At 38.9% G+C, this 22102-nt stretch overlaps 1 protein-coding gene across 1 annotated transcript in view; it reads right to left on the reverse strand.

Annotated features, from left to right (window-relative positions):
- The window catches only part of grik3 (glutamate ionotropic receptor kainate type subunit 3), a 94523-nt gene that overhangs the window by 29696 nt on the left and 42725 nt on the right, over positions 1-22102 (reverse strand). The window contains exons 2-8 of the mRNA XM_023415253.1: positions 14506-14679; positions 14052-14309; positions 13742-13923; positions 10642-10695; positions 7153-7323; positions 5205-5348; positions 1275-1382 (exon numbers count right to left, since the gene is read on the reverse strand). Coding sequence (XP_023271021.1) covers positions 1275-1382; positions 5205-5348; positions 7153-7323; positions 10642-10695; positions 13742-13923; positions 14052-14309; positions 14506-14679 — 1091 coding nt within the window. The remainder of the gene's footprint in view (positions 1-1274; positions 1383-5204; positions 5349-7152; positions 7324-10641; positions 10696-13741; positions 13924-14051; positions 14310-14505; positions 14680-22102) is intronic.

The following is a 22102-nucleotide window of genomic DNA, read 5'->3' on the forward strand; positions in this document are numbered from 1 at the left end:
AAAAAAAAAAGAAAAAGGATGAAAAACGTCTGTTAAAGTCCTCCCTGCCTGATCCAGAGAGAGGCGTATGCTCTAATTTGAAAAGCACATTAGTTACAGCTTGTCACACAACCAAAAAGAACTCCAGGAGAGAGATTTAAAAATATCTGTGAATGCACTCTGCTTTGCAAAATTCTTTCTAATTGTACCCAATTACAATTAGCTCAATTCATTAAACATGATTAGCAAAAGACTTGATTCAAAAGTTACTTACTCACGGAACCACACAGAGAGCATTACATTTATTTCACCCTCCTGAGCATGCCGACGCTGAGTGAAAGTGGCACTCTCAGAACCTGTTCATAATTCCAGCAAAAGCTCAAACTTGGGCTAATATTCAATTACAGTGGATTAGTTGAGAAAAGTCCACATCTTAACAGGCTCATACAGTTAAAGCCGATTCCATGGATATACAAAAAAAAAAAAAAAAAAAGGATCTGCAGGATCAATGCGAGCATGCTCGAACGCAGGATTTGTCAGAGACACAATGAGATGATGCTAATATGCCATCAAATATTTTTTTGCAAGATGACTGTGCTTCAGCTTAATTGACCACGCGCAGGAAAAGATGCCAGTAAAAGGCAGAAGAAGAATCCTTTCAAAGCAGCAGTGTTACAAGCTCCATTCTGGAACAGAAGGGTTACATGCTGAAAAGCCCCAGCTATTATATGGTCTTGAGCCTTTAGGGAGTACTTGAGGAAGTCATAATGGGACTTATCCCTATTTGATGTATTCATAATGTATGAAAGCCCTCTAGTAGAGAAAAGCTGTTATAGTCCAGAGGGTACTTTGCCTTCCAGTATAATAAAATAAGTTCTACATTACCAACCATTTAGTTCATTTTTTCCCTTTTTTTTGTAAAACATGTTTATACAGCTCATTACCACCAAACAGCATTTTGGGCATCACCTCAAATTATCATTAAGAGAGGCTGCAATTAACACCCTAATGTGTACCCTAATCCAATTTGCTTTATGATCCACTAACTTATGCTTATGTTGAAACAGCCAATTTGCTTCCTTGTTAGGAGGTAAATGATACTGTCAAATTTGCATTATCTCTTGCACACCAAGAGGAAAATCTGAAACATATTTCTGAAATCAATAATCCATTAACTTCTTTTCATGCTATAATCATCTCAGAAGTTCTACTTTTTCATGTACTGCATGCAGTGATACGCATTGCTGTTGCGTTTTTTTTTATTTTTTAATTCCGTCTCAGCAAACAAAATTTACCTTTTCAAGTCCATCCTCCTTTAGACTGATGATGTCCAGGTCGAAGTCTGTACGTAGACCGGTTGTCTTGTTGAATGACAGTCTCCCCGTCAACCCATCCCAGTGGGACTGAAAGATAATATATCTACATATTTATACCCATATTAATAAAACAAATCGCACATTATCAACCTTATTGTCGTGATGCAGAATCCTGCACCTAAAAATCTAAACACCTGTACAACCTAATCTAATCAGTACAATTATCCTGCAATACATACTAGCCTATCTTTTTGAAGAGTATAATTCACAATTGTTGTAGCATATTGCATTATATTGTGAACCTTTTTGTCACAGCAGTTGCTCTGTTTGTATATGTTTGGAACAAAATATTTGGTGCAAATTACAATATGTGAGAATAATGAGGAAATAATCGCAGAGAAATGTACGAGTGATGTCACCAAAACACACCACAACACCCTCTATCTTTCACGGACAGAAAATTCACACCCACACATGCACGAGTGCCCACGGACCAAAAGTACAAACGTAAACTGTACGAGCTGCATTTTCTTTTTTTTTTCTTTTTTTTTTTTAATTACATTTTACATCTCAACGCCTCCAAAGCGTTTTCCCTCCAGACTATAGAGTTAATTAACAACCATCGCCTTTTGCTTGATTCCCCATGAGGGGGAAAAACACATAACTGCCCCCTATTACTATTCCCTGATACCCGACACCTCAACAGATGTGTGCATAAGCAAACATGACAGTCCTCTCACACTTCCTCTAAAAGAAGTCACCATCTATCAACTATTTCTTCTTTTGTCGTTGTTAGTGTCTGTTTTATTTCAGTCTTGGCATGTGCACTGCATGCCCAGTCATCTATGGGGAATCCTCTTTTATAGAATACTATGCTAAGATTTATTTTATTTTAGTCAAATCTATGTGTTTTATCTATATCTATGCGAAAACAGATTTTTCATTTTCCATTGGTGTCCCTTTCATTCAGTCGCATTCTGTGATGTCGACACTTGATTTTTTAATGGGTCTTGGAACAACAGACTAATCAATCACTGTGTGTCAAGCAGCAGCAGTTTTCTGACATTTAAAATCCAACCCTACGGGCAATAGCTCACTCCGTCGTCCCTGTACCTTGTCAGAACTTGCTGCAAGAAGATCGAAGCTTCAATGAGAAATTTGTGGCACTCTCCTTTTCCACCTCATACCTCATTTCGTCTAGTCTTAACACAACTGAGATGGGTGACGTGTTCAAACAGCTTTAATTCAAAGAGTGACATAAATGCCTCAGCCACATCACATGCAAAGGGCCAATTTGACCTTCAGAATATGTCTGACTCTTGTCTTGTAGCAAGCATAAATCAGGCCTGAGTAAGTGTCTTTGTAACCAAACGCTACAGTTTGAATAAAAACAACCCTGTAATAATACTTGAGTTGCTTTTGTCATGATCACTGCAAGTCGCTAACATAACTCCTAATGGCACATATTCTTAGATTGGCCAACAATGCTCATTGTTTCAAATGACCACACACATGGACATTGTTTGCTGTGCATTGTAATGGCGTAAGCCTAAGCGTATTTGTGTTCGCGCATTTGGCAGAGAAGCAGATATTGTTCCTGCAACTTGAACACGAACAATAGTATTTCATGGATCTTGTGCCAGTCGGGGATGTGGAGCTGAGTACCAATATAATATGGGGCATCAGATTTCAGAGCACACTTTGCACAGTGAATTCTGGGGGTTGTGGGAATGGTTAGAAAACAGTTGTATCACGAGTGCAAGGACAAAAATGACATTTTCTTCCAAGTCGTTCATTGTTGATTTGTCATTATAAATGCATGGTTACATATTGCAACTCCGATTCCATTTACACAGAGTACTCTAACATTCAAGGGGTATATACTGTCGGCTGGACTCCTTGTTTTTACTGAACCACAAACTGAAAATCGGATCCAGAATACCTCATCCCTAAAGACGCTGCCCCCCACCACCCCCTTCAGGTCAGCACTGATCCTCTTCCTTATTTACTAAGTCGTCAGAAACAGCAGTATTGCTCAATGCTATATCATATAGACAGGGTTACAATGATAATTCTTCTACTACGCACAAACTCCTCCATATATCATTGGCCACTATAGGGTAAGAGGAAATATATGATAACTACACTCCATTATGTGATGCTGACAAAAGTCAGGTCAGCGTGTCGCACCGGATTGCCCAAGTGAGACTTCTTTAACAGAAGGTCAGACGACACACACTTAATAAAACTGCAGATGATTGTGGGCAAACTCAACACCTCGTTGGTCTTAGTGCACTGCTCTGAAAACACAAGCGCCGGCACTTTAATCCTCACATGTCTTGATCACATGAGCAGGGGGAATGAGGGAAACCTGAAACAAGTTGGAAACATCCATCCCACTCCACCTTCATTTGCATGCCGACACAAAAATGGTAGATCACTTTCTGTTCACTAAATTGACCTGAGGATTTGGGCGATGGCAATTTCAAACACTGTCTTTGAATATCGTTGAAGAGAAAGTCTAGTGCCATTATGAAAGGTTAAGCTTTGCTCTCTCAAGGACATTGCCTGCTGGTGAAGAAACAACCCGGAGGAGCCAAGTTGAACCTCCTGCTTAATCACGCTTTCTTTCAAAAGTGATGCATTAGGGGATAAAAAGGTTTTTTTTTTTTCTCCTTGTGAGCCCTGATTCTGCCCCCTGCCTACCACCGAACTAGGCTGCAAGCAAGGACAGCAGTTATCCCAGACTTAACTCCCTGTATCCTGGTACCCAACACTGGAAGGGGAGTGCCAGCTAATATTGTACCATAAGTTTAGGGTCGCCTTGCATTCTCTAAAGTTAAGTGGATGGTCCACAAACACCTGCCCACTCTTCCCTTTCTCTACACCTGGATTGAAGGCAAAGGTCAGTGGACCAATAGTATGTGGGAGAGACTGCGTAACCACTGCTCCGTTCCCTCTCCAATTGGAGGCAAAGTGCCAGCCAGGTGATGACAGAGTATCCACCCTTCAATTAGGTAGCGTTGCGTTGGCGCTGGAGCCTATCCGAGCTGACATTCGGCGAGAGGTGTGCTACACCCGGGACAGGCCACCAGTCAATCACAAGGCTTGACACATAGAGACGGACAACCATTCACGGTCACATCCACATTTGTGACATTTGATGCTGGCCAGCCTAGGCATGATGGCAGCCTGCTCTGACTCTGGCCCTGGGGCCTGAGCAGTTTTACCACACAGACACATGGCGGTATCTTGATGGAGAGGGATGCTGTCATGCTGTGGATGGGATGGGTACCATGCTGTCCCTCTCTATCCTTTTATATGCACAACCCCCTGTTTCTATCATTCTCACTGCTCTTTGGGTATATGCAAATTTATTGGGCAGTTCCCACAGATGAGGTATCCTGGTTAGAGGGCAAAGCCTCTGTGATTATAAGAAGGGAAAAAAAACAAATGGAATTCCTGCCAATTCTAAACCACACCCAAGACAAATACTAATGATTTAGTTGTTTGAACAAATCAAGATACAAAAAGTATCATCTCTGCACAACCTTCATCTGCCATTTTGCACAGACTTGTTTGTGTATTCTGAGGCACTGTCAGACTATCATGTTAGATGAAATAAGAAACGATTACACAAGTTGTGCTTTCAAAGGGTTACAGTACATGCTTTCTGGAAAATAGGTTATGAATACAGGGAATTTATAAGGCTGACAACAACACTGCTTTGATGTGTCTATCAAGGCTTGGTTTTCTTTGTATGTGGATATTATTGATTTGCTGGGTAAATATCTAAGTCCCAAATGACTACACTGTCCTCACTCCACTCCCATTGTCATGCTCACCACTCAATCAGTAAAATAAATAACACTTAAATTAAATAGCAACAGGCCACAGGTGTCCCATCACCTCTTTGATGAAACTCATGAAGCGCCCTCCAAATCTCCAGGGTTTATGGCGGTGGCACTGCAGCGAGTTTACCGTCATCTGCGGAGCGTGCTGGTATGAGACGGATACAATGTGGACTGCATCATAGGTCAGAGCTGCATCTGTCTGGAATAAGGGGTGAACATTATTTCAGCTGATGGCTGTGGAAATACGTAAACAGTTGGGTCTTCATCAATCTAATGTTCACACTGATATGGGAAGATCCAAAGATCCAAAATGAAAAGAAAAAAAATTCTTTCCAATAGCATCCCTTTGACACTCATAACTTTATTATTTATTGTAATTTCCTCAGCTTTTGGAGGAATTTTTTGTGCCGACATTACATTTTAAAAATCAATTATATAATGTATTTAGTAACTATTAATCCTTTATTCTAGTACATGAAGGTTTCACACTCTTTCAAGGCCAATTGTTAAATCTTTCAGGTAATTAAATTTAAGAGTTTACATACACAATTAAACAGTTTTAATTTTGTAAGTCAGCATCTTCTGTGCTTCTCACTGATCATTCAAAATGTAGCCCTGCTCATGTCCAGTTTACTTTAATGACCTTTGGACATGAGTCATTTGGACTCGTGTGAGTTTCTGTTTTGGGTAGATTTCGGTGATGGCACAAATACACAAATGTGAACAAGGAAAAGTCAAAACAGAATTACTTTTAACACATTTGCTTCATTATTAATTTACATTAGATGATGAATGGGATTACACATTTGTAAAATCAAATCATTGGCAACTGCACATGATTTGGATTTGCTCATTAGTGGATATATGATATATGAAAAAGATTAAACCTGCTAGATAAATTTGGTCAACATTTAGTAACATATAAACGACCTACATCTTCTATCAGCAGTTAATGTATGCCAGTGTGAGACCAATGGGATCAGTTTCTGGCACACTGGAGTAAGCCAAATTTGCTTTCATTTTCATGGAAACATACTGAGACAATGGTGCATTATCCACAATAAACTACCCATTTGAAAAAAGAATGGCTGTAAAGGGATGCCCCTGGTCAGAAACAATGTTTAGACAGACCGGCACGTTCAAAGGATAATTGGTGTGAAAGGGCTTAATGAATGTTCTCCACACCACTACATCACCCCTGTCTGTACTGGTGAAAGCATAAACGATCACTCCATGGACTGGACTGGACATGTCCTGTTCTTGCCAATATCTGACCCTGCCTTCAGCATGCCAGAACAGAACCACGATTTCTGACCAGGTGGCAGTTTCTTCCTGTTCTGTTGTTCAGGTTCAGAGATCTTGGCTCACTGCAGCTGTAGATAATTGCAGTGAAAATTGCACTCCATGGGTTCGAAGCTATAGAAAAGTTGTCCTCTCTGAGGCCCCTTCTATTCTTGAGTGCCTTAATGAGTTGTAATTTAAAAACCCTGCATACCTCTGTGTAAGCTTGGCTGATTTTTGTCTATTAACCTCTCAAATCAGAAAGACATTTTTTTCCCGAGAAGAGCCACTGGATAAATTGCAGATATTGACATAAATTGAGTGGCAGATTGGATGTTTATAAGATGCTGGAACCACTCAGTGTGGTACCAATGGTCATACCTTTTTTAAAATCACTTAAAATATGCACCTTTCCCATTTAACATTAAATCGCACTGTAGCAAAATCACTCAAATCTGTTTACATGCATAATAAAGTATTTATCTTTTATTCATACATGAGCTGCAGCCTCAAAGAGAGAGCTGTTTGGGTAAATCAGACGATGTACCTAATATAGTGGTTGCCATATACACTGATAATTTCTGAGGCAAGGTAGTTTGTTAAAACCATTTCTTTCCACGGGCAAAAGCCACAGATAAGACTGATGGACAGATGCAGGGTCTTTGTGTTAACATTTTGACAGCTGATTGTAACTGGAACAACACAGAAGAAATAAAACATACCGTCATGATGCCCTCCAGCAGGCCAGAATCCGGTTTAGGCGGTATCTGCCTTTCCATCGACCATTTCTCCACGATGGTTGCAACCTGGGGATTATCCACGTTGAGGATACGAAAGCCGGTCATGTTGACACCGCAGAAGCGATATGGCTCCAGGTCAATGGCCATCAAGTCCTTTTTTTTTGAGACACAGCAGTAATGAGGGATGGATTGTTATTTAGTCTGCCAGCACTGAGGATCTTTGTTTTAAGTATTTATCCTGAATGCTTTCTCCTCACATAAAAAGAGAATGACGCAGCAGCTGATTAAAGAGATGCTATATTAAGACCAAATGGAGTGAAAGGAAGGAGAAATACAGTTTTCAATGTCAAATCAGGAGATTTAACTGTGGTGTCTGAAGCGGTGTGTGTGTAATAAATTAAATCTAAAAAGGCTCTGGTGGTGGAGTCACTTTTCTGCTGGCAAATCCTTTTAGCATTGACAAATTGTTATTGTTTTTGTACCTACATAATAATGAATTATACTGAACAAACTACAAGCTTGTGTTATATATTTTGTCTTTCTTAATCATGTTCAATCATACAAAATCTCTATAGGTTCAAATTTCTTATTTGGGAAGTTTCTAATTATTGTTTGTAGCTAAGAAACATTTAAGAACAAGGGGGAAAAAAACACCCATTCTGTTGGATCATATTAATAATTCAACACTTGCGTTCCCTTGGCGACTTCTAAGCAAAAAGCAATTCAATTTGAGCCGCTGTAATTTCTGGGGCAGCCATTGTAGCTGAAGTGTGAAGTCACATGTTGACACATGTCGTGTCGGAATGGGCCAGGGGGCTTGGAAAAGACATTTGGATGAACATAGATATTTCATTAGCACCCTGTGGGGTTAGTGCTGGGGGAACGAGAGCGTGTAAGACACTTACTAAAGAACGGTCGCCGCCAGTCACTGAAATATTTCTTTTTTTTCTTTCCCACTAGAATGTGGTACAGTACTCTCTTTTATGAACAGATCAAAGTCAATCACTATTGTTCTATATGACATTCAGAAACACTCAGAAAAGTAGATCAGGTTACAAGTTTCTTAGCTTTGAAGCTAAGAATACAAACTAACTGGGGCAGAATTGTTTGTAAAATACAATTCATCTTTTATGACATCCTCATCTCATTTCAGGGCATTTTTTGGAATGTCAGGAAAGCAAGTTGTTCCAATTATAAGTTCACTTTTTTGCAGCAGTGCCTTGTACACACATCTGTAACACAAAAGCAATGTAATCCTACAACAGCATTACACAGAAATCTTTACCCGGAGAACACGCCGTATATCTCCAAGTACCTACAGAAGCGCTCTGGAGGTGGCAGACATAACAAAGTTCTCAGCATTAGGTTCTCAGAGATAGCTATGTCAAGACAGGAGCTATGACAGACTCATTTCAAAGGACAAGGAAGTTATTACCCTATACCACTCTGTTGTTGCCTTTTCATGCTCTAATAAGTCGACGTTTCCCTCACCTCAGAAGATAAAACACAGACATCAGTGGATTCCATCGAGAGGAAATTGTATTGCCATATAAACCATGCAAGTATTCATCATTTTGGATCAAATCAAGCCGCCAGGTATAATCTTCCTAATGGTCTGTCTATCAATATGTCAGTGTATTGCAGCTTTAGAGAGATACCACACTCTGATTCTATAAAGATATCTTGCCTTCATGAGAAAAATATTGTTGTTGCAGAAAATCGAATCAAATTGAAGTTTAAAAGTAAATCTTCAAGTAAATATTTCTCTGTTCCATCTGTGTGGAAACTGTTACACTTAACAAATAAACTAGTGCACCAGCAATAAAGAAAAGGAGTCTTGGATTTCCCTATTAAAGCAATAGACATGTCACACAAACATGACGCATGGCAGAACAATGTCATTGCCACGCTGTCAAGCGTGAAAGATGGCACACATCATGCCTGGACCCCTATGTCATATCACATTATCACAACAGACCGGCCGAGTCCAGAGAGACGGCGCGTGTGTGTGTGTGCACGCACACACACGAGGGAGGCAGAAACAGAGACAATAACTGAGAGTGAAAGGAACAGCACAGAACATGCTGGTATTCATTCCCATTCAGTCTGTTTTTGTCACCAGATAGTCGGCGTCACAGTGAAGAGCAGCACCGCCTCCCTGCTGGGTCTGCTTGCATTAGTCCCACAAGATCATTTTAGCAGAGTGAGAACTTAAAATGCTCAAGATGGGAATGAAACTGTCACATACCCAGGTTATGCTACACACACACAAAACACACCCAGGACATGTTAATATGTCTGACGCTGGGAAATTGTTTAATCTTAAAGCATGGCAAATGTGTGTGAGTACGTTTGTTCCTACTGAAGACATGCATTCAACTGTCAGTTCATTAGGAACCCCCATAATAATACAACAGTTCTGCCTTCATGAAGGTTATAATTTTCAGTTTTTGGTGATTTAGGTAGGTTATGTAACCTGCTATCACTGTACAATTCAATACCAGCACAAACTACATCTTCCAAAATGAACATAATGTCTAATGAACTATTGTCCAGCAGTGGATTAATCCATGTTAGCTGCTCTAGTGAGCTTTTCCTGTAACAATACAGTGTATGTGGGATCAACTCAAAATAAACTGGCGTGTCCTCGTTATTTCATAATGAAGGCACATGTCACCCAGCTCAAAGGTGTGGCTCATATTTGTGTTTTTAATAGTTTTTACTGCAGTGTTTTTGACAATTAATGGCTATTGTCTACACAGAATCTACTTGTTAGTAAGATAAATTTATAGCTGTTTTTTGTCTTTTCATAGGATTTGCCATCTATAGTAAAAATATATATACAGTATATACTTTATAATTTAATAGACTGACATAGATGAAAAGTACCTAGTGTTTCTCAATTCATTATTGATGTCATTACTGAGAATACAGGCCTGCTGTACTCATGTTTTTATCTATGTAAACAAACCTTTCATAGAGTCTGAAATCAATACCTTCAATTTAGCTGTAGATATAGTCTGTTGATTAAAAGCCCTGTCAATGAACTGAGGAATAATATCAGGTTAAAATTCAGTTTTAATGTTGCTGCATTTTGTTTACATTGTGATAATGCTCACTTAAAAAATGTATGGCATTTTATTATATATCCCGTAAAAGCTCACAAAGGACCAATTTTAATCTTTTGTAAACTTGGAAGTCTCATTCAGTTTTGAATCTCAAGCTGTTTTTTTTTGTTTTTTTCTTTGTTATGCTGCCACCTCAAAGACTTTTGTTGACTTTACTATAAAGCAGAGTGTTTACTACAGCACACTGAAGACTCCATTATGCCTCCAGCTTGTCAAACAAAATTGATATAATGGACTGGATCCAAAGCCCATTGGCAATTAGCCACTATTCATCAAAAACTCAAGCGGTGGGGAGATGAGAACAAATGAGACTCTATTTGCATTAACAAGCACGGTACATTACCAGAGTGGTGAAGATATAGTGGTAATACTCTGTCATCATCCCCATGGTCTGGGCCTGGAAGGATACGGAGACAGGGCATAGGGATAGGGAGGTGTGAATGAATGGTCATTTTGTCACGTCAGGGTATTATATCATCAACAGCACATTCAGAACCAACAATACTAAAGAGATACACAAAATGACTTTGATCAGCAAAGAAAAAAATATCCAGGTTTTAATGAGCATATTGATTAACATGCGCTTCATTTTGTGGGCAAGTCTCTGCCATCGCTTGCCGTGATTTCTCCGCCATATGTGGTCCAGAAAATTTACATAATAGCAACAGTACTTGATGCTTTTCTATGCATTTAAATGGTTTGCAATGGCTCGGGGGCATGTGACGTTATCCCAGCAGAGAGGAGAGCCTTCAATCAAAAGAGCTCGGTAATCTTTGTCTCATATCCGAACACTCCATCACTGCCACTTGTTTCACTCAATCTACATTCAAAGGCACCACATTCCCATGGCGGCTGTACTTCCCATTTAATTGTACCATCTGTTGTGGGGGAAAAAAAAACAAAAAAAACAAAAAGCCAAGGTTATGTAAATAAGATGCAATCCTTATGTGGAAGCAAATTCACTTCTCCATCTTCCGAATAGACAAGAAGCCAAACACATGACATTGAAACTTTATGTCATGTTTGTATTGTCGAAAGGAGATTTCATTAATTAAAATGATTCTTCCACTGCTGCAGGATGAATTTACAGAGTGATGCAATGCAATTCTGTCAATGCTTCTATTCTTCATCAAACTCTTATTTTAGTTAATTTCCCTATGTCCCTGTTCTCACCAGCAGCAGGGTCACATTTTAAAATTAAGACTGAAAACATATCATGGGCAAAAGGAGAATGATTTTTTTTGTAAAGAAACCATGGACATGCTTTCTGTAGTCTCCCATCCAGTCGGAGAGGGAATAAAACCTGACAGAGGTACGTTCAGTGCAGCTGAGCTTGTCAGAACAAAGACAGGACCCTACACATATCGTTGAGCATCATGTCATGACAAATGAAATATCCCAAGAGCCTAATACAATACTTCAGATGTGATGTTTGAACCCTTTTAAAATACAGTTGGCAGATTCTCCCTCATACGCATGCACCTGCACCAGTCAAAAGACATTGCATGTGAAATCAGTGCATCTGGTTGCCTCTTATTATCTTGGGTATGAGCAACCGTTTTGTAAAGCTGTCGTTGAGCAATATGCAACACACTGTAGCTCAGTAGCCGATCAGTGTTGTCGCTGCTGCGTATCGTTTGCTGGTTTTCTGAAATAAGAGTTGATTCGATAGCGACGCTAGTATAGTATCACAGTGAGATTTAAAGCAGTGAAGGAGAATTATTTTCTGGAAAATTGTGTTAGCCATTTAAAACACCACCGATTTGGCAATACTTGACTCTGGAAAGTTCCACCAGTAAAAGAATTCAACATGAATAGTATTTAAAGCTTTAATTTCATTTTATTTATCATTATTTTTCTTTTTTTATGATTGACAGTCAAATTAGACAATAAAGGTCCTATGGCATTCAGGTATTTGCCCATGTTTACGGTTTAACCTGAGCCATGCTATACAACAATGACAGCAATCATATCGCATCCATACAGTAGTATGGTTTAGTATAGGTTAGTTGTATACAGCTGATACAGCTGTTAAATAATGTTTTGTTTAATGCAGTGGCTACAGATTGGTATAAAACAAAAACTCATGAAAACCGACCACGATACAATGATTTGTCTCTGCTACCAGTTGGTACAGGTGCAGCACCACACACAAAATAAATAAAGACAAATAAAATAATCGTTAAGCCTAATCTTTATCAAATGACGATGATAAACAGATAATATTGTCCTGTCTTATTTAAAGCTGCAGTTTTGTAAATTAAATCTGCAAAAAGATTTATATAAGCACAATGTGTGCCACAACAACACAGCCTTTCAATTAATACCTTTTATTATCTCATTACACTACAGTATTGAGCAACACGAGCTGTCTCATGAGCAAATTGAAATAGAAGAGCTTTGGTTTGTACCACAGTGGCCTGACAGTTTGTTCATGGAAAGAAACTGTCTGGAGCATTTTTGCCTCAAAACCTTTTCTCGCCTCTTCTCTCAAGTGGACACTGATTTCTTGGAGTGACATGTGCAGACTGGCCATGAGCGGATAAATGTCAACTTAGATCTCAATAACTTGGGAGGAGTGAGTTATTTAAATAACTTGGGAGGAGATGATTTGTTTGGTAAACATGTTAATTGAAGCTGACAGCAAGTAAATGGAGGGGATGTCAGCCTGTTACTGACATCTATAGAGCATCAGATCACCTACACAGTCTCCACTCGGCTCAGCGTCATGCTGACAGCTATTTGTTGACTGATGTTTGTTTATATCAAAACAGTGCTGATAATGAAACATGTTGGATCTTATTCCTGTTTGTGGGATGGATATTAATTAAATCAAATTGGGCAACAATTCATCCGTAAAAAGTCTTTGTATAGAAGTAAAAACCGATTAAGCAAATAGGGAGAACACGATAGAGGAAAGCAATTGGTGAAGGCCTATGATTAATTGTAAGAGTTATTATTAATATATATATATATTAATGTAGTTTGACAGTCCATTGCAACAGATGTGAAAATGAGCAGCTGGATATCACTAGTGATCGCAGCTCACTGTCATATCATTGCTTGCCTCTTTGCTTATGGTTATTATTCACTCAAAATTGCAAAATTTACACCGGCCAATTTTGGGTTTGATATCTACATGTTTAAAACACTCACACAAACAGGCAGGTGGCACAAGTGGACGTCCTCCACACTCCCTGACAACACGATTTCACTGCTATTTAATCACTACTGGCGCACCTTCTGCCGTTGCCATCCTCCCACTTAGACACTGCCAACATCTTTATAAGTCAAAGCCTCTACGTTTTCATTCACAACAGAATAAGAATCAACTGGTGCCAGAGAGACAGCTGTGTGGAAGAGGACCCCACGTGCTTTCATTTGTCCACACCAAGTTCTGACAATAAGAGGGTCGATGAAACCGTGAAGGCCTTCGCGCTGACCTGTTTGAGAATCTGCGCAGCCATGTGGTGACTGCAGTCGAAGATGATGCGGAACTCCCGACTCCTCTTCATTTCTTTGAGAAGGGGTCTCGTGTCCTGCGTGTCAAGAGGAAGTTGGCGGATCTTTAGTCTGATGTTGTACCTAGACGGGGCCATTATCAGCTCCTGTAGTCTTATGAGGCCTGAAGAAAAGAGACGGCACAAATGAATTGATTGACCACACAGGAAAATGCAGTGACAATGAGGTAGACAGTTTGTTTTTAGTGAAACTTTGCACGTGTGGATTGTTTTAGCATTGTAGTGTCCTCACCTGTGCTATCGTCATATACAACAGTGGCTGTCTTCCATTTGAGAAACTGCACCAGGTCCAGGATAGCATAGCTTAGCGATGAGTAATCCGGGTATAAATTTGCGTAAAAGGTGTCCCTGTTGTCCATCGGGTGATGTTTCCACCGCACCTGGATGTGCGGCACTTCCAGTGCATTGCAGATGGACTGCACAGCGTTCGATGACGAGCTGTGTGAGGGCCCAAATATTGCAACCACACCTAAAGACAGCTGGTCACAAGCTAGAGAGGAACGATTGAGAAGAAAGCAAGTTATGTTCTGTCACATTATATTAAATAAGAATTCACAAGAACTTAAATATAGGGCTTCGTCTGCGAGCCAAAGCAATCGTGCAGATGTTTTTCTGACCGACCAGATTCTTGTCTTCCTCCACAATGTGATCACAATCCTTGAACGAACACCAAACAAGTCACTCACCTTTTCTCGATGCTTCAAAGCTGTCGTAGATATTGATCCTCTGTATGTCATATGTTAATGTTGTGTTTGGCAACAAAGTCCTGTTTCTGTTAATGTTATTGACAGCAAATTTAAAGGCAAGCTCCTCCGCGCTTACGAGTGAAACAGGTCCATCTGTTTGCTCAAAAATCCCACCTGGAAAAGAAAAGAGAAGGACACGTAAAGCCCATGACAGTCGGTCTCAAACATAATCACAAGTAAATGGAGAAACACAGACACAATTCCAGGTGGGACTAAATGGAGAGAAATATTGAGAGGCATTTGCACTAGATGTGAGGGGGAGCAATGCACATTATGTACAAGGTATTAAATTTGCTCAGCAAACATGGAGCAACCCTCTCCATTTTCAGGGAATGTGGAAAAACAAACTATCAGCTTTGAAGTCTAAAGCTATAATGGATTTAAGTGTGTGTGTGTGTGTGTGTGTCTCTGCGTGTGTGTCTGCGTGCGTGCGTGACAATAACTGAGAGTGAAAGGAACAGCATCTGTGTGTCTGTCTGTTCCATCAGGCCAGCTTAACAGGTTATGCTCTTGTCTCTCCATTAAGATGTGCTTTTATATCAACAGAATACCACGTTGGTGAAGCAGATATCTGGACCTGGGCACTTTGCTTTTACATGAAATTCAAAGGAAAGGATTTTTGTTTCTTAGATGGAGTAGACTACTGCTGAAAACATGTCTATGTTCACATCAAAGTAGAGAATCTACTTGAGATGGCGGCATGTATCAGCCATCAGTCCTGCACTACATCCCGCAGTGTACGAAAACACACTTATTTTTCAGTAGTTTGCCAGAAGAATTTTTTTTTTTCATGATGTGCTGGACCCACAGGACAAATATGATAAAGTTTTAACAGTCAAAAACTATTTTATCTGAGTTTAGGTCATGTAAATGACTGATTTTATACATATAGAGCAGTTAATTTTTCATGAAGAGAACTGCTAAATCTGAACAGCTATATAAGCTGGAGCTCTAAATGGGGGCTTTCAAAAGCCTGAGAACACTACCCTGATGATGTCATAGTGATGTCATCAGGGTTATCTCAGCCTGGCTTTCGACTCTAAAATTTTCTAAGAGAAAGCCTGACTTAGAAATAGAAGGCATAGAGTTTGAAAGATGTGGGTATTTATCATTCAAGATGCAAAACAAATAAGAATATGCTATTTGTTGCATTATGGTAAAAGTAGGATCCATATTTTTGGAGCTTATTCCATACTAGGGGAAAAAAAGTCAAGATATCTCTGCCTTTGTTGCTTTGAATTAGATTTTTTTTTCTTTCTAACTCCTGGAATCCCTCGCACCAAATTCATAGTGTGATACTGAATTGTTGGAGAGGCTCATTAAATGTGATTAAATGTGAAAAAAAAAACCTCACACTGAACTATTTAAAATGTGATTTGTGTTAATGATGTAGATTGCAGAGTACTAGGTTCAAGCAGTCAAACAATGTACAAAATAAAAATATATATTTTTGTTTCATTCTAACATAATATCTGAAAGTCAAAGCGTTTTCTTTCGGAAATATTTCACTGTCATGTCCTCAGCTTCTCACATTAAAATAGTTTCGCAATTTGTGTGTAATTGGTAAAGTAACAAACATTACAAGCACTGTCAAGTGTAAGACTACAAAGTTCCTCTGTGGCTCGGCTGCAGCCTTTAAGAAGACAGTTTAGACAGCCTCTTAAAAAGACGCCTGTAGGAACATCAACTTATGGCTCCTCCACCTCCACTCTCATCATTTTATCCATTTCAATAACAAAGCAAAACATCTCTGCCATCTTCTGTCACTTCCAAAAAAACTCTGTTCACTGTCATCAAAAGTTACAAATGTCTTTACTGAAGTGTAACTTTTATGGCCATCATTTGAGCTGCAGAGACATCCTTTTAAAACCTGCTTTTTCTGCGCCGAGATCACACTAAATCACCGTAGTAGAAGTAAGTATAAAGTGACTTTTGCTGCTTGTAAATGCATGTTAAAACTGATTTTGAGTCAGATCTCTCATTTAGACATTGATAAACATTTCAAATCTCTATCCAATCTCTAAACAGACTCCGCTTTACGGTCATTATTGGTTTGTTTTTCAGAGCGTTTGAAAGTGACCTATCATTTAAAGCCATTATTTATATATCCTATAATGTATTTTCAAATTTTTCTGTATTAAAACTTTTTGCCTGGTTGGTTTGATTAAGTACATTTGTTGGTCAAGTTCCAGCCTCCCTGTCTTTACACTGAACATGTTTTCATAAATCACCTGCTCTTCAGACTGCAGCGAACAGTTGTTTTCATCATCTATATATCTGTTGATCAGTTTTGCATTGTCCAAGGTGATGTCATCCGCTTAGTCTTAAGATATCCAATTTACAACGACATAACTAAGAGGAAAAAAAGCAGCAGAAAAGCTGGAACCATGACGATATTTGGCATTTATTGTCTGATAGTTGACAATTCATTGATCAGAATTGTTGCTGATGTTTTGTTGATCGACTAATTGATTAATTGACTAATGGTTAGATGGTTAGTTGCTTTATTTTGTTGTAGGATATGAGCTTTAAGTACATTTCCCTGGAATATTGATATTTGTTACCTTCATTGGGAGGATTAAAGTACTTATTTCTCGAAATTCGAAATGTCGAATTAGGTGTGTTTTGCCACCTAATACATTATCCACAGTTACTGGATTCCTGCATTTATCTACCACTGTTAAAAGGTACAGAAAAAATCAATTACAAAAGCTTTAATTCAATGTGGCCTCATGGGATTAAAGAACACAAAGCAATTTGTTTTATTTTATTTCATTTTAGTGTTTTGGTGTGTTATTTGTGCATTGGAGTCTGCACTCCCATTGCCTAGCCCACAAACAGTCTGCCAGCCTGGTATTATTTCACTAATCCTCGAGAATACCTGGTTGCAGAGAGCTGAGTTTGGAAATAGCATCTGCGACCCACTGACGTCCCTAAGCAGCCCCCCCGTGTGTGAATCGCAGAATCATATACCTCTGTTGCTGTGGGCAGAGTGGAAAGTCTGGAAGCAAAGCTCATCTTACTATTTATGACTCAAAGCCTTCCCGGATTGCGAGGGGACGTGATGCATAAACCGCCCGGTGGAATGCGTCACATTAAAATAAATGAATCCTTCCATTTCATGGGGAAATCTCATTAGAGTACATTAAGTAATTGCTGGTGTATATAGTAATTTGACTGTTAAGAGGATAAAATGTGCATTGCTCAGAAGCACTTTAACAAATTTAATAAACATGGGGAAACCTGCTCCTTGGAAGGAAAATCCTGCAGATAATTTCCTTTGCCCTTTTTAGAATTCTGCCATTAGCACCAAAACAAGGCTTAATGTACAAGAGCTCCCACAACTCCATCAAATAAGGGATAAACAGTTATTTGTAACATTGTGCAGAATTTACTCTAATGATCTAGACAACAGAATGTTAAGGAACATGTTCCCATTTAAACAACTCCACTCAATGTCCGCTATTCCGCGCGTGCAGATTGAGATGCATGAATTTCAGACTTGATCTTGTGAATCTCTGTCAAAAGGCTTCAGATTAGCATGTCTATGGAGACAAATACACAGAGGCCTTTAATTAGTCTCCGAGGTCCTAACACAATATAAAAATCAGCCACTAATTGCAGCTGTTTCCATAATTTGTCCTTTGAGGACCACAGACTGATGTATGTGAGGAGAGGACTTCTCTTAAACTGCAAAGAATACATTAAACTAGACCCTCCAAGCTTAGAGACATGGTAACAGAAAGAGGAGTGACGACTAGCACTGATACTGTATAGAGTAAAAATCTTTATTGTGCAGAATTCTGCACTTTACTGCAAATAAAACTGTCCGACTACCCTTAGTTACTCCACTTGTTAGTCAGTGTCACTTCATCCAAATTATAAATCTCTACTGGTTTTACCCCTTCAGTGATGTTAACTAAAACAACAAGCTTGAGGCAGACTTGTGTAACTGACAAAACTTGCCCAGCACTGTTATAATGTTTTTGTTTTTAACATATGTATTAAGCTTCCAAGATTTGCAAATCTAGTTGAACAAAGCAACCTGGCCACCACCAGATAATAGCTCATCGAATACAGTGTACAGGATATATCACCGATGTTGGAACAAAAGCAAACCTCCAGAAAGATTTAAAAACAGTTCAGCTAACAAATGTGACCATAGTGCTGATTACAAGTGCACAAAATTTTATTATTTCAGCTATTTAATTATACATCAATAAAATATTTGGCCTGCATGCAAATGAAAGCCACTGGTAATCTGTGGTGTGAATGAAAATCAAGCGGAATTTAATTCTTAAACAGAAGCTGTGGGTGCGGAGGGGTCTGCAGGGCCTAGAGGAACGAACAGATACATGCTGTGCCAAGTCAAGTTTCACAATTTCAGCTGAACATGCCCTTGCAAAAAAAAAAAAAAAAAAAAAAAGAATTCATGTCGTAGCATGAAAGCCCCACATGTTCTGTCCCCGCAAACGACATGGGCAAACGCACGAGCATAAACCCACTCTCTGCTGTTATGTAGTGGCAGACTGCCTGCGAGCCAGCTTAGTCGGTTGGGGTGGAATCATCTGGATACCGCAGAAAATACATATTTTTAACATCTACTGCATTTACAGACTCGAGACTTCAAAGTCTGTGATCTGAGTGACAGGATGACAACCTGCCAAAACAAAGCAACATTAAAATAGAATGATGCCAGGGGTTGTTTTTGCTATTTTTGTCTTTTAGTTCAATGACTTTTACCACTTTATGTTGAAGATATACATTGTTCAGGTTCCGATACATTTGATGTTTCCGTTCTTCTACTTTATGACGAGTTAAGAAACACATCGCATTTTTCTTTCATTGTCTGGATTAATTCATCATCTGAACTGAATACAGGAAGTGACAAAACCTGACCTAAAAGCTGTTGTATGGTAAGAAGTCATTCAAGGACCAATCTGATATGTTGTTTCTTCCGTCTATGATTGTCATCCAGTTGTTTGGGCTTACATCCAAGAGAAGGAGGAGAAGTAATGCAATGTAAACATGGACGTTTATGAGAATGTGTTTATCCCTATCCTAACAGTAATCACGCAAAAGCCAAACTCAAAGATTAGCATCCATTCTTTCAAGGAATCAGAGAATTTAGACTTTCAGCTGAGGAAATATCACTTCCTAGTTCAAACATCTGACTCTCTGTTTTGTTTTCTTTCTCTTTTTATTATTTCCAACTATATGTGTTCAAAATAAATGCAGTGCCAATAATTTAAAAGCAAAGCAAGGTCATTTTTTATTTTTTTTTTTATTTTTTTCTACTGAGGTACAAACTGTGATACCCTAGCCCTTGTGCAACATGGAATTTGTGTGGAGGAGAGGCAAGATCACTGACCTTTTTTGTTATTTTCTGCCAAGCAAGAAATCTGACCTTACATGCACTTCCAAACAGCTTCACAACAACACTGAACATGATTACATTACCTCACTTGTCCTTTTAAACCTGAGGAACCCAAATATTTAGTGGGGTTTTAGCAAGATCACTGATTCACTGATTCAATTGGGGCCCGTTTTAGTTCAAATTAACAACTTGTTTATAAATACAACAATAATCCCTATGTATAGACAGATAGGTACGTAACTATTTTATTTTTATTGCCCTCCATTGTATTATACCTTGAGCTTGTTAAATCAAACTCCTTGCTGCCAGGCAAACCAGTACCGAATCCTTAACAATGAAACTAGCTCATTATGCTCTCGGATACATGTGTGCTCGCCCACTGCATTTCTGAGTGTTGCTCTTTTGTACTTTCTTTTCACTGGTGGGATTCCCAATCTCCCTGTGAAAAGCTTCCTGTCTCCCTGGACGTGCAACAGCACTCAGTTTCACAATGATGGCAGCAAACAATGACCAGCACAAAGCACACACGCAAACCACCATGAACATTCGGAAATGCAGCCAATTTCGGGAAGAATATGTTCCTTCATAATTATGGGTAACAACACAACACTTCGAGACTGCAGCAGTTTTACAGTACTGAGACCAGCGGTTAAGTTAGCCAATGGTGCATTTTCTATCACGTAAAGCAGACCAGGAATCTGCTACATTTAATCAATGATAAGCATCATGGCAGGAAATTAAGGGTGCTGGTTAATTAATGGTGTCTGGCAGCATGTTGGCTCATTAGGTAGCAAAGTCACCTCACAGCAAGAAGGTTCTAGGTTTGATCTTTAGCCGTGGTCCCTCTCCCCATGTTCACTTGGGTTTCACCCCACTGCTCTGGTTTCCTCCCCGCAGTCTGAACACATGCAGGTCAGGTGAATCTAAGACTCTAAATTGCCTGTAGGTGTTAGTGCGAATGTGTTTCTCTATGTGTTAACCCTGCTGTGGATCAGTCAACCTGTTCGTGATGTTCCCATGTATTTCTCCTAATGCTCCAATCCCTCTGTAAACACTTATCAGGAATAATTAATTACTCTGGTAATCTAAATCTTGATATAGTAGGCAAATCAACATGAAGGAGGCATTGAGAAATAAGACTCTTATAACATATACGATAAACAAATAAAACTCCAACCAATATAGAATCATGTTGCTACTACTCAGGTCATGTAGTGTAATATATTGTGCTGACATGCTAATGTCTGTGCACGTTACCTGAAAAATGCCACAAGTGATTATTGCCTGTCTGATAAATTAATTTTATAATGCCAGATAAAACAATGAAAACATATCATACTAACAGATAAACATACAATACGTTGTTTTTTTTTTTTGCAAATTTAAATGCCTAAAAGATCTCACTTATAACTACTTATAATAATGTTTTCAGCATTATTCTTACCAGGGCTATAATTATGTTCACAGACATATGATTAAACAGACATTAGCACCACACGCAGTGTATTCTTGTAAAGTGATGAGGCTGGACAAAATTATTTTACAAAGCATACTTATTGTGTTTTGGTAATGTGGATGATTACATTACATACAGCACATAAGCTACAGAATGGTATAGCTTAAAGGATTAAATGGGCCATGTTACACAATGGGTGGCATCTGCTGCTGTAAGTTTCTGTCTACACTGATAATACGTGTAAATTAACATAACTAGAAGAATAAGGCCTCGAGTTAAGTTTAATTTAGCTAATGCCCACTCTTCATTCTTCAATATAGTTACATTATACTAAACTTACATTAATGCCCATTTAATCTCTTTTAAACACAATTATGTTTAAACATAATAATGGAACATGTTTTATTACATAGGAATTTGTTTTGTAGCATAGAAATTAAGCGTTACTAGTGACACATTCAAGTGTCACTATGTAGTGGGAACATGGTACCAGTTCTAACAATACTGGTCTGATCAAACCAAAATAGGAATATTAGCCTATCAAATTAGCACTGATAAATAACCCATCATACTAACAACTTGAACCATGATGGCAGTAAGGAGATGGCTTATGGTTTAAGGTTCTTATTCATAACCTTGACATGGAATCGATCACCAACAGCAGTTTCAGCGTCTACGACCACTCTTAACTTCTTTTTTCAGAG

The sequence above is a fragment of the Seriola lalandi genome, unplaced genomic scaffold, assembly GCF_002814215.2.
Source record: "Seriola lalandi dorsalis isolate HSWRI2012SDOR001 ecotype SW California unplaced genomic scaffold, Sedor1 jcf7180002054546, whole genome shotgun sequence".
Classification (NCBI taxonomy): domain Eukaryota; kingdom Metazoa; phylum Chordata; class Actinopteri; order Carangiformes; family Carangidae; genus Seriola; species Seriola lalandi.